The sequence below is a fragment of the Gymnoscopelus microlampas genome (assembly GCF_963454915.1).
Source record: "Gymnoscopelus microlampas genome assembly, chromosome: 6".
NCBI classification, from domain to species: Eukaryota; Metazoa; Chordata; class Actinopteri; order Myctophiformes; family Myctophidae; genus Gymnoscopelus; species Gymnoscopelus microlampas.
In genome coordinates this window covers 13,619,167-13,632,340 of record NC_139943.1, presented here as the reverse complement: position 1 = coordinate 13,632,340, position 13,174 = coordinate 13,619,167, and the positions used below count along the sequence as shown (strand labels likewise).

At 43.1% G+C, this 13,174-nt stretch overlaps 1 protein-coding gene across 7 annotated transcripts in view; it reads right to left on the bottom strand.

Annotated features, from left to right (window-relative positions):
- srgap1a (SLIT-ROBO Rho GTPase activating protein 1a) overlaps positions 1-13,174 on the bottom strand; it is a 119,883-nt gene that overhangs the window by 10,365 nt on the left and 96,344 nt on the right. For all 7 annotated transcript variants that reach the window (XM_084059712.1, XM_084059713.1, XM_084059716.1 and 4 more), the window contains 3 exons: positions 12,135-12,214; positions 3,471-3,651; positions 155-292 (listed from right to left, as the gene is read on the bottom strand). In XM_084059712.1, the coding sequence (XP_083915838.1) occupies positions 155-292; positions 3,471-3,651; positions 12,135-12,214 (399 nt within the window). The remainder of the gene's footprint in view (positions 1-154; positions 293-3,470; positions 3,652-12,134; positions 12,215-13,174) is intronic.

Here is a 13,174-nt window from a genome sequence, read left to right as displayed (position 1 = left end):
AGTAGGTAAATTATGCCATGATGAGCATGACTCATATATCAACCAACACAGTGGGAGGCTTAACTCAACACAACAGAGTGTGTGACTTGAAAATAAAAGTGTGGCTTGTTGTGTCTGCGTGCCCTGAAAGAGAAGCCGTGTGGTCTGAACAGACCTGCTGATGTACGCCTCGGAGATCCTGGTGTCACCGGGAGAGACGATGTCCTTGCCCGAACATTTATCGTCTCCCGCATGGCCACTGCTGGCCTCACTGTCAGCCTTCTGACTCAGTGTGTCTGAGAAGCTGTCATCTCTGGGATATGAGAGAGAGAGACACACACAGAGAGAGAGACACAGAGAGAGAGAGAGAGAGAGAGAGAGAGAGAGAGAGAGGGAGCAAGAGAGAGAGACAGCAAGAATAAGAAAAACAGGAGAAAAGAGCGAATCAGAGCATATTTCATTCTAGCAGCATGTCTCGGATGACAGTGTTTGATATCATAGTTTCCTGTGGCGTCAGCAACTCTGCTCTCCTTCAAGGTCCCCACAGAGACCGATGAGTCATACCAGCACAGTAACATTCTCAGTGTTTAATTCAACCCGTAAAAGGTCCATTTAGTTTCGGAGTTAATGGTGGCTGCAGGATTATGACTCACATTAAATGATAATCCCAATTATTTTGCTGAATATTATAATCATGCATTTTAAATGGGATGTACTGTAAGTTTTTTTTGTTAAAAAAAGTTAAAGCTCTATATTCTGATAGTAATCATTGTATAGAGTGTTTGTTCAGCAACTCTTCTCGTCTCTCTAGCTCACAGAAAATACATTTTCGATGCATTTTTTTAAACCTGTTTGCCTATGACATTCCCAAAATAAGGGCGTCAGGTTGAAAGTGGTTACTTTCACTATAATGTCACCAGCTAGAAGTTAATCTAATGAGAGAATGTACTGTATAAGAACTATTCAGATCATAGGTTTCTCTCTCCCCCCCACACTCTGAAGAATTCTGTACGAAATCCAATCTAACAACTAAGATCTTCTCCTATGGGGTCCCTGTCACTGCATCTTGTCAAATGAGGGTCAACGGCCTAATACGTATCTATTTGGGGGTCCTTGCCGTGGTAATGTTTGAGAACCCGTGCGCTAGGGGACACCCGTCCCACTGTAAATCCCCCTGCTCTTTCATTAGCTACGAAAACACCCCATCAGCAGTGCCCCGCCGAGTGAATTATTGATGGAGGGCCTGACAGGACAGCTGTATACGACATGCGGCAGGGAGAGCAGGAGTAAGAGAGGGAGTGAGGGAGGGAAGAAAGGAGGGAGGACATTCTAAATGGTGCATCTTGCCGGCCGGCTACTAAACGACGGGAGCAATTGTGTGCTCCCCTAACTAACGAGACAGCCGATCCGCTCCATTAGCCGGTGGTGGTTGCCAGGGCAGAGGGTATGCTCACAGGGGCTGTCAGGGTCCCAAGTGGCGATGGTGACAGTGACAGAATGGCTGGCTAAGGACCCTAGAGATGAGGGACGCTCCAGGGCAGAGTAGGGCCTACAGAACCTAACGCCCCCTCTGCACACAACCCTGGAGCCTTTTGATTAGAGCCCGGCCGATGGCAGAATTGGCCCTCCTGATTTTGGAGTGCCCTAGACCACCGATTACCAATGTTTTGACTGGTATTTTGTCAAAACAAAGGGTATTAAAGTTCAACTTTAATATTAAAATGACACAAAACTTCAATTATGCAATCAAGCAAATAAATAAGAAATACACACAAACAAAACATTATTTCATTTAACCACGTAATACCTAAACATAGCTGACCTACAAGCTCACAATGTGTCATGTTGTGATGCATTGAGCTTGTAGCTTGCTATTTAAAAAAATCACACCCAGTGTGAAGAGAGTGGTGCCTTTGAAAGTGTAACTGGTTGCATCCGCAACAATCAGCAACAATATGTTGTCACGTGACACGTGACAACATATGTGACCGCTTACAGTGTTTGGGTACAGAACTCGCAATTTGCCAAACGGCCGAAAATGGGGAATAAAGTTAGATTTTTATTTTTTGTGTTTTTCGTTTTTTCCCATATTAACACAGTTCGAATGTTGAAGAAGGTTTGTATTCCACCAGAAAGCCGTTAAATAGTCATTAAATGGTTACAATTACATTGTGAACATGGCTCTGTTTTTAAGAGAGTTTCCGTGCGTATTTTGGGGGTTGAACAACATTCCAACCAGAATTTGCATAGAGTTTCGATTGGCCTGGCTAGTCATTGTTCTCCAGTTTCACGCACCAGAGTACCGCCCTTAAGTAGCAGCGTGTTTCTGTCAGAGAGTAAACACAACAGCATTCTTCATGGCTAGTACAACACGTTTAGTAAAAGCCTTGAATGGAGGAACTGGGACAGGACAGGACAGCATTCTGGAAGGATTTATTTTGGACTTCATACACGGTGGCAGTGACTCTGACTCAGCGATCACGGACGAATCCGACTCTGAAGATGAAGACCACAACATTGTTTTTGATCAAATCAACAGCAGTTTGTGTTCTGACAACGAGGACGATGAAACCGGTGGGACAGCCGCTCCCGGTGGCGTACACGTCGGAATTGGCCCGCTGTTACTATGTGCAGAAGTTAATAATGTCGCCGTGGACAATGATCGACCAGCAGAAATGGAGAAGATTAGAAACTTTGATTGCAAATGCGAAAAGAGATCCAAATCCAAAGAGAACGTAGAAGGGCTGCATGTTTCGTGCAGTCAACAACTCGATCCAGACATGATTTGGGAGACCAGGACGGACATGGCATCATTGTCGAAGGACCAGAAAGACATGGTTATTTTGGGGATTATAAAGACGTGTATGAATGACTCAGAAGTCACTCAGTCCACCAAGAAAGTGAATAAGAAGCGACTGATCAACAGATCAACGTACATGGTGAATGCCGTCGTGGTGTGTCGCGCTACATTTTGCTTCGTCTATGGGTGAGTTTCAGTTTATTATTATTGTCTTGTTTATATTCAGGGGCTAGTCTCTGAAACCAGTGTGTTTATGATGCCTTTAGAAAGACGGAACAGAAAAAAAAGAGCGAGTGTTTTGGTGTCACTTGTCACGTGAAGCTTGACCAATCAGCCGTGCTCAAACATACGGACGGACATACGGACGGATATACGGACGGACGGACATACGGACGGACGGACGGACATACGGACACACGGACAAAGTCAAATGTAGGAGTGGTTGGCACCACTCAAAAATTTTTGAATAGGGCTTAAGCAGAAAAAGGTTTAATGTGAGCACATATTGTATTGGACAACATATGATGCCAGATACAGATTTGTGATTCCATTGATCTGTGATCAATAAAACCGTTCTATCGGTCGATATATCGGTCATTAGATTATTCTTGCATTCAATTTAAATAATCCATTCACGATTACTTGATCATGAATGAAACTCTACACGTATTAATGTGACATTAATACTCACATATCTTGTACCACGATGTACTGATGAGGCACTAGGCCGTCGATGCCGTTGTGACGTCCCTCCCACCAGTCGTCGGACGCCCGCTGGTACAGCAGCAGGGAGGCGCCCTTCTTGAACGACAGCTCGCGGGCGGATCGCCCCACATAATCGAACTTGGCGATGGCTTCGATGGGCTCGCCCTCTGTCAAGGGAAAGATGTGGATTATTAACATGGTCAGGCACGTGCACGCCAAATCAGCAGCGGCAGATGACCATGTGAAGTGTGATGACATTTTCGATTATGTCACAAAATGACAATGCAATAACATGATAGTCCTGAAGAGGTTGCACCCTGCAACCTCGCTCGTATATGATCAGAAAACCGGGGTACTGTATAACATCTATACTATAATTCACCAAATCTCTGTGCATGTGTCACGCTGTGGCTGGTGCAATTCGGAAATCGGAACGAATCTGACTCTCAAACTTGGCGTGTGTGTCTCATATGACCCCGAGGTGTGCAGTGCCGTGTGGCACGTAAGGACCAACAGTTTCCGAGAACTGAAAAGCCACTAATATCTGTATCTGTCTGATACAGGAGGTCTGAGGAGAACGCACACATTCTCAGTGTGTTCGGAACATTGTTTGCATCGGCTTCCCTGATTGGCGGTACATCACATGACGTTTGTGCCACTGAGCTAGTTTAAGTCCACGATTGGCCAACCAGAACCGTTGGCTTAACTGACTGGCCGAGCTTTGCATATTGTTTGTGCCGCCAATGTAAGTGAGAGCGAATGCAATGGAATAGAAAGTAGGAAAAAGCCATAATATGGAAGAATGTGATAAAATCTTTGTGTTATCAAATTCCAAGCTAAGCGGGTGAGAACGGAAGGTACCGTATGGGAAGTAGGAGATGGGAGGACATGAAAACATCGTTCATGACATGCATGGCCCGAGTAGGCCGGCACCGAATTCATTTCAAAACTAAACCACGGAAGTGCCACTCCAAAACAAATGCTGCAGGGTCCTACTCCTATAGCGCCAACTCCGCCAAGGATATTTTGGAGCAACAACGTTTTCAGAAACAGTGTGTATTTACTTTGAAATACATACATAAATGCATCTCTACATTTCCGGTGCCTGCTTCATTTTGTTGCGTGTGTCGGAGGCAGGCACTTTGAAAGTTGTCAAAAAAGAACAGTCAAAGATCATATCACTTTTGTGTGTGTGTGTGTGTGTGTGTGTGTGTGTGTGTATGCACATGATACACATGATCATCAGTTAGTTATTTTCGTATCCAGCCCCCACAGCAGCAGACGGGCACAGGGCCACTGCAGGACCCCCAGGGCTTTGGGACAGATATTTATAGACGCTGGTGAGGGGAGATCTATACGTGGCAGCCCCCAGTACGGATCACTGGACAGGACGGATTCTACTTCAACCAGACCAGTGGTGGACACTGTACTCAACCCCAGTAGTCAAAGTATAGCGTTGCTGTCGGGCAGAAACCTTTCATCTACGTTTCGGTCAATCGGACCTTCATCAATTATGTCATATCATAAGACTTCATCTTATGATATAACTGTTAATAACCTTACACAGAGCTGTCACCTTCCCCCAAATGACTTTTTTTAATATCGATTACTCACCCCATGGAACCTTGAATTCATGGATTTTTTTTGTTTTTTGTCGCATTCCTAAGCCAATAATTTGATGACTCAATGGAGACTCTTTTGAGTCTCCTACGGAGACAGTGTAATGGTAGAAAATAAGTCATTTGGGGGGTGAACTATCCCTTTAACGTCAAAACATTTTGCTATAATATCCATATAACATGTTGTCACTTTACTTATACAACGTATAATGCGTTATGATAAATTAGAGCACTTCTCTATGTCTTTATAACTGACTAAGTTATGGAAGTTATGATACGCTGCTCTGCTGAGCTTATAATGCATTATTACCAGAACTTATACTTCATAAACCTTACTTTTGTGTCATACATACACAAAAGTATGGTAAATGCTTTAGAAAAAATACTTAATTGTAGGTAAGTGATATTTTTGGGTTCAAACTAAATGTTTTATTTTTTGAGCGGTGTAGCCGCTCCTATAAGTGGGGTTGGGACACCTCATTAGTACACCCTTCGCTGTACTGTGATTGGCTCATAAAAGCACACCCCTCTACATTAGTACACCCCTAGCTGTACTGTGATTGGCTGACTCTATTCAGCACTGTGATTGGCTAGCGAGACACATGATGAAATTAATAACCTTTTTTTTTTTTTTACTAAAAGGTTAAAGCACTATATTCTTATAGTAATCATTGCTATGGAGGGTTTGTTCAGTAACAGGGGTCTCCCTGTCTCTCCAGCTCTTTAATAAACAGAACATTTATTTTCAGGTGGATTGCAAGGTTCAGCCAATCAGGACAAAGTACCCATTTATCAGCTTACATTTGATAGTGTTACAGTTCCAATTTTGTCTGCTCTCTTCTTTGTGTTATCACTTCCAATTTCACTTGTTTATCCTGTTTTCCAGAAATCTTCTAAAAATGTCAATAAAATGAAAATAGCAGATCTACAAAGCTTGTGAGCTTGTAGACCCATGCAGATCTGCTGTTCTATATTTCTGGAATTTGTTAAAAAATATTATGTCAATAATATGCCAACATCGGCTTAAAATGGGTTAAAAGCCTCCTTACGTCAGTGTCTTCGTGGGAAATGGCAAAAACAAAACAAAACAAGACAAACAGCAACTCTGTTGCCTGCTTCTGCAGCAGCAACGAGACCCTCTGTTACTCAACACAAAACCAGCCACATTTCCAAACCAAATGTGTGTGTGCAGGCAGCGCGAGGAAGACTCGCCTGCTGCTAAAAATAGACTCTTTTATTCCGCACATTCTCCCGCCCCGCCCGCCACTCCTCGCAGCCCCCCCCCCCACCCCCCACAAGATCCATTAAGTTAGACAGGGGATCCCTGGACACACACATGCACACACAGAGCCTTTTCCAGGCCTCTATGAATAACACTACAGTATGTGAGTGTGAAAAGCCATCATGATATATCTTTCCCAGATTCCCAGATGACCAAGGCAGCCACGTGAAGGAAAAAAAAATAAACTACAGGGTGATGCAGACCAGAGAACCAGTGAATGCATTCCTCTCTTAGGCCTGTTATATTATTACATAATCGCCTGATCACATATTATTTTGATGTATTCGCAATTAAAAACAGCTGGATGCAATGAACAGAAATGTCATTTTCCATTGTTTATTTCCACGTGGTTGTCCATGCTCTTTTAACCACTTTCAGCCTGGTGTCCATAATTTGGGCATTTAGGGCAAGACATTTAAAAAATGTCTTTGCGACGCGACATGGTGTGAGCTTGTAGATCGGCCATTTTCACTGGTTTTGAAAAATATACAATTTAATATATCCCGGTTTTGGCCATGGTACATCATTTATTTTGACAAATGGTCAGTCCTTTAAGTTATTTATGTCATATCTGTCCTGTGCAATGTGTTGTTTACAAAGCCTAAAAAGCAAACATAAATGCCAATGTTAAATGCCAAAAACAAATCTAAATAATCATCAATTAAAATGTCATGATGGTGCCAGCCCTATCCACTCTCTCCTCCCAGCTCTCTATCTCCACCTCTCTCTCGCTCTCTCTGTGTCTATTCAGTCTGCATCTCAGTGCAATACTACTCTTGTCACTTATTGTTGGGCAGAAACCTTGTATCTCCAGATTTCAACTTTTAAAGTTTTCCGTAAATTAATGCCCTCCTTCGTCGTACAAGAGGGTCGAGCAAAAGTAGATCTACAAGCTCACGCGATGTGGCTTGATATTCGCTATTTTAAAAACATTTTGAAAGCGAATGTTTTTATAAACATTGAACCAATGAAAAGTATCTACAAGAGCTTGTAACTAAATAATAACTACACTGGATCCATTGGAACACTGGTTCTTTTTCCCTATTTCCTGTGAAAGTTAACAGTGTATCCTTTTGGACATACAAGGTTTACACACGTCCAGCTCCCACACCAGCCTCTACCTCACGACAGGCAGGCTGGATGAGATGTGGGTAAATCTGATGTGACAGGCAAGAATTTATTCCCTCCTGTCTGAATTAATTGGACGGCACGCGACAGCAGACAGTCTGTTAATATGGGTCACGACGCCACAATCAATACAGGATTGTGTCTCTGTCTTTCCTTTCTGCTCTGTCTTTCTCCTCCCCTCATGCTGTGACTATCTGTCTATCTATCTATCTATCTATCTATCTATCTATCTATCCATCTATCTATCTCTCTCAGTGGTCCTCAAACTGATTTGGGGGGGGGGTCCCCAGTGAAGTGACAATTTAAGGACTTTTAAGACCTTTTTAATACCTCAAAAAAAGAAGAGAAGAAAATAAAAAAAAGACCATTACAGCATCAAAAGTTTTCAGAAACTATACTATAAAAACTGGTCAAACATTGGCCAAATTGACTAATAATATAAGAAAGAGGCAACATTTGTGAAAATAGCCGATCTACAAGCCCAGGACGTCTCGTTGCGAGGCGTTGTGAGCTTGTATGCTATGTTCACAATATTGAACTGCGGGCCCAGTTCAAATACGATTATATTGCGGGGTCGCGGCCGGAAAAGGTTGAGAACCACTGATCTATCTATCTATTCATCCTCTCTGGCAAAGAAAGGGAGATAAACTGAACTGGTATACAGTGTAAGATGTCTTAAACAAGCTTAAAGTTGCCATCTGTAAGGTTTATGTCATACCTGGGATTCGAACCTGGGTCTCCCGCGTGAGAGACAAACATTTCTAGCGCTCATCCAAGAGGCAGTCCCCGCATGTCAACCAGTATCTAAATGTCTCAATGGAAGAGTGGGCAGACTACCTCCAACCACAGCAGATCTGCTAGTAGTTATATTGTATTAACATCGACCATACAGATTTTACTCACTAAAATCCCCCTCAGGGATCCCTGGGGGTCCCCGAACCCCACATTGACACACAGATATTGGTGTTGGACACACGAGCAGCGCAGAGGAGAAACAAACAACCTTCCGTACGGTAAGTCAGCCATAATCGGTCCAATCCAACATAGACCTTTTTACTACCAGGCCCATTCAGCCATAACGCTGCACAGCTAAGTGAGATAAAAATCAATGTCCCAGTCAGTTCACCCCCAACCCGGCAGCATTTGGACCAGCATCGACATATCGGCACAGAACGGGAGGGGACACTTCGAAAACGGATTAGCTTCATCTCCCGTCGAGACATGTCGAGACTTATGTCGAGTCTACCGTATCGTAGCTCAATTAAATGAGCACAGCCACGGATGTCCCACGTCTCAAATGTTGTTTCATTCACCGTCACTCAAACCATCCTTGCTCTGTTCTTCAGAGATAGACACACGCATGCCATAGACGCACGCACACACAAACACACACTGCTATTCCACAAACACCGGATGCGTTTGTCGACGGGGGCGGTACAGCCCCCGTTGGAAGCGATATCTTTCAAAGGGGGGCATTCAGGTGCTGTTGGGGGGCTTAAGATTTGACAGTAGAAACATTAAGAATGCTTCTTGTTTTGTACTGGCACCAAATTAGCACCTTTTGATTGCTGCTTGTGATCAATAATGACACCCAGTTAGAGTCTGATGTTCTAAGATATAATTGTACAGTAGTTGTAGTAACAGTACAATTGTAATGCAATTTACAATTGATTGTACAATTTAGGCATTTAGCAGAAGGTCTTTATCCAGAGTGACTTAAAGTAAGCAAGGTAAACACATACATCAGAGAGACAGTGTAGTGTACCTCAGTAACCTAGGATCATAGGTAATCCAAGAACCTATGGCATCAGTGTAAACAACATAATATAACAAAATAATCTGTACATTGAAACTATAGAAACTATAGGATGCCAGGTAAACAAATTATCTCAGCATCTGTCTAAATAACATGCTATCTAAAACACATTTTAACCTTTGCATAAGACTGCATCATGGTTGTCAAGGCTAGGTCAAGTGCTAAGGGCTACGGTGGAGTCTGAAGAGGCGAGTCTTCAGATTACGGCGGAAAATTGGGAGTGAACCTGCAGTTCTAACAGCAATGGATTTGGTTTGTTCCACAGCTTGGGAGACAGAAAGGAGAAGAGTCCGGGACGTTTGGTGTGTTGTCCCGGATGTTTTAAGGAAGGTTCAGACAGCTTCCCTGTGTTAGCTGATCTGAGTGAGCAGGAGAGGTTGTGGGATTGGATCAGGCTTTGGTTTAGTTTCTTTGTAGGCCAACATCAGTGTTTTGTACTCTGTGTGGGTAGTAACTGGGAGCCAATGGAGGGAGCAGAGAAGGGGGGAGACATGAACATTTTGGCTGGTGTGCTGCGGCATTCTGGATCGTTTGGAGGGGCTTAAGTGCACATGCTGGGAGGCCAGTGAGGAGGGAGTTACAGTAGTCACGTTTTGATATGACTGAGGTCTGGATAAGGAGCTCAGCTGAGCTGACTCCTGCAATGCAATGGCATCCATGGCATATTATAAGGCTATATTATTATTTATTTTTTTCTCCCTCTGTCCCACTGGGAAGTAGGCTAATAATCACATTCTAACAGTCCAGTTTAATGTAAAATCTGTTATTTGGCATTCTGTGAGATGTTTTCTAGATTATATAAGCAACACAATGATAAACACATATATCTTTTCTCTCTCTCTCTCTCTCTCTCTCTCAAAAAGAGGTAGAGTAGAGATAAAGATAAAAGTGTAAAGTTCTAATGGGCTTCCCAAAGAGACAGGTCGGTTTCAGGGCTGCGGTCGGAGATGGATGGCACACTTTAACAGAAGCTAACAAGGAAGTACTAATGACATCCAAGCCTTCAGAGAATAATGAGGGGAAAAACAACAACAACATTAGCTAAGTCATTACAGATGCAAACAAAGGGCCTGGCAACCAACTAAGCCAGTGGTAGATCGACTTTAAGCTCCAGCATCACACGTCCAAAAAGAGATCATGAAGGTTTTAATAACAACCAATGACAATAGCCTGACCACATTTAAGAGATCCCACAGGGAGGGGCTTGGTCAGTAAAGCCTGAGTTATACGGAGCTGCATGCGGGTGTCGTGCACCGAAATTAGCTGATCTACAAGCTCACAGTGCGTCGCAGTGTGATGCATTGTGAGCTTGTAGATCGGCTATTTTTGGTATGTGACGCGCTAACGCCCACACGCAACAAAGTATAACTCGGGCGTAAGGCCATCCTGCTCCCAATTTGGGAGTGAGATGCTAATTAATACATTATTATAAGAAAGTAATACAATATGTAAAATGATGTTGTTTTAGTAATATTGTTCCTGCTGCTACATTCTGCCAACCAGGTGAAGAAATCACAGACTGACTAACCTTTGCTTTTATCGTGGAAAAACCTTCTAAACATATTGCTACAGTAGTTTGACCACTTCAAATGCACTAATCTTTAAAAGAAATAACAGAAAATATCCTATTTCTTTTTATTTAACCAGTAAAAACACGTTGAGACACAGTCTCTTTTTCAAGTGGGAACTACAAGCTACAAGCTATATCTTCCAGAAATAGCCCATCTACAAGCTCACAACACCTCTAATAGTGATATGTTGTGAGTTTATTGATCGGCCATATGAGCCATTTCTGAACATTTTGAAAGTATCAAATAGGTGTTAAGTGTTTCAACTGTTCTTCATATAACTGAGTACCCCCTAGGACCCATGGGGGTCCCCCAGACCCCACTGTACGAACCAGTGCCATATACTGACAGTCAGACATCTTTGTTAGTTAGGGACGTACAGATAACCGGTGTGACTTGGAGTAACAGCAGAGGTAATGAGGACAGATCGACCCCATTTCCATTACGAACCTCTTGTACAAACTCTGTCTGAAGCCACTGATGATGAGTGATGAGGACACAGGAAGAAAAGTCCCCCCAAAAAAAAAGAAAAATAAAGGAAAGAAAGATCGAAAGGGATCTTGGCTGGCTTTGTCACGATGGAAACGGGGTGTAGAGGGAACAACTCGGTCAAAACTAACCTAAAAGAAGTCCTGTCCACAAAATACAAGTGAACATACAGTAGTTTAACAACTTGATAGTAGAATCCTCGCTTGCAAGGGCAACTATAGACAATGTTTTAACTCTGGCAGTTAAAGAATATGTCCTAATAAACTAACAATAAAACTTTTTTTTTAAGGACTACATTTCATTGTGTAGTTGTGTAAACATTTAGCATGTTTGACCCAAAGCTGTGACCCAAAGCTGTGACCCAAATAAAAGTGCATTCCTCTCCCATGGGGGTCCAGTCAGAGCCCACCATGCCATTTGTGTCAGGGGGAAAGTGAATGTGAATATATGTCCAGCTCTCTGGTGGTCACTGCATTTGAAAAGGCCCCCAAACAGACCCAGGGACCACCATGAGCAGACAACAGTGACTCGGCAGTGACCCCTTAACAAAAATAAACAGAAGACTTCTGACTGCGCCAATGGGTTGCCCCCCTATTTGCACAGCAAGCAACAACAGCAACAACAATCAGATTAGTTCTCTGTATAGAAAATGCCACCGCTCAACATCCCTTCTCCTATTCAACTGCAAACTCTGTGTGTGTGTGTGTGTGTGTGTGTGTGTGTGTGTGTGTGGGGTACTGTCACTCACCGTCCTCGCTGGTGTGTGTCTCGGTCCCTCCTTCATTGTCCACCTCCTCCAGTGCTCCGTGTTCGCTGTAGGGACTCTCACTGTGGGGATACACACGCACACAAAACCATCAGGGTCACAGTCAGGCTCAAGAGTCGGGCAAGCGGGTCAAAAGTCAGAGGTAGGTTTGCAGTCGAGACAAGCGAAGGGCTCAAGTTCTGTTCCTGTGGAGTCGGAGACGAAAACACGCGTGCAGCTGTGGCCAAACCACTTAAACTGCATTTCATACTCCATTGTACAACGGTGTCACGCAGTGAAAATACCTTCTTTACAAGCTCACAACACGTTGCTTTGAGATCAGCTATTTTCACTGATTTCTTCCCAATTAAAATGTACAGTTGTGCTGAAAAGGTTACACGGTATGACTTTATGCTTGGAGTCTGAGCACTTGTAACATCTTACATTTAGCCATCTTTGAGATGACTCCATTGGTGTTTTTTTCCCTCTCTAGTTTCTCTTTGACCCGAGACGCCCGGGTTATTCTCAGTCTTACGGAGGCAGCGTGCCTCCTGGTTACGGATAGCGTCTCAACGCTTAAGGGGTCAAAGGTTCGTTCCCTAACCGCCATGTGTGTCCTGTCAATGCACCCCAAGAGTAAGACACTGCTCATTCACTGGAGAAGAGCGTCAAACTAAATCCAAAAATGTACGTACATTCAAAATATGTGTGGCATTTAGATGTTTACACTTTCAGAACTTTCATGAACTGAAATTAATTAACACAGGATTACACTACACTGTAAAATCCTCAGTATTCATTTAATTTGATAAATGTACGAAACCTGTGGGTGTGTGAATGAATGAATGACTTTGTTCACTTGGTGATAAAAGGAAAGAGCACATCAGCACTTCCATGACAACACAATATCACAGAGGATAAAAAACACAATAAAGCCCCAAGGCTCATTTCCATTGTGGTCCTCTAAAAACAGTAAAAAAAAAAAACATATAACAACTATGACACCTATAAAAAACATTAGTAGCAGCACCAGGGCAGGCAAC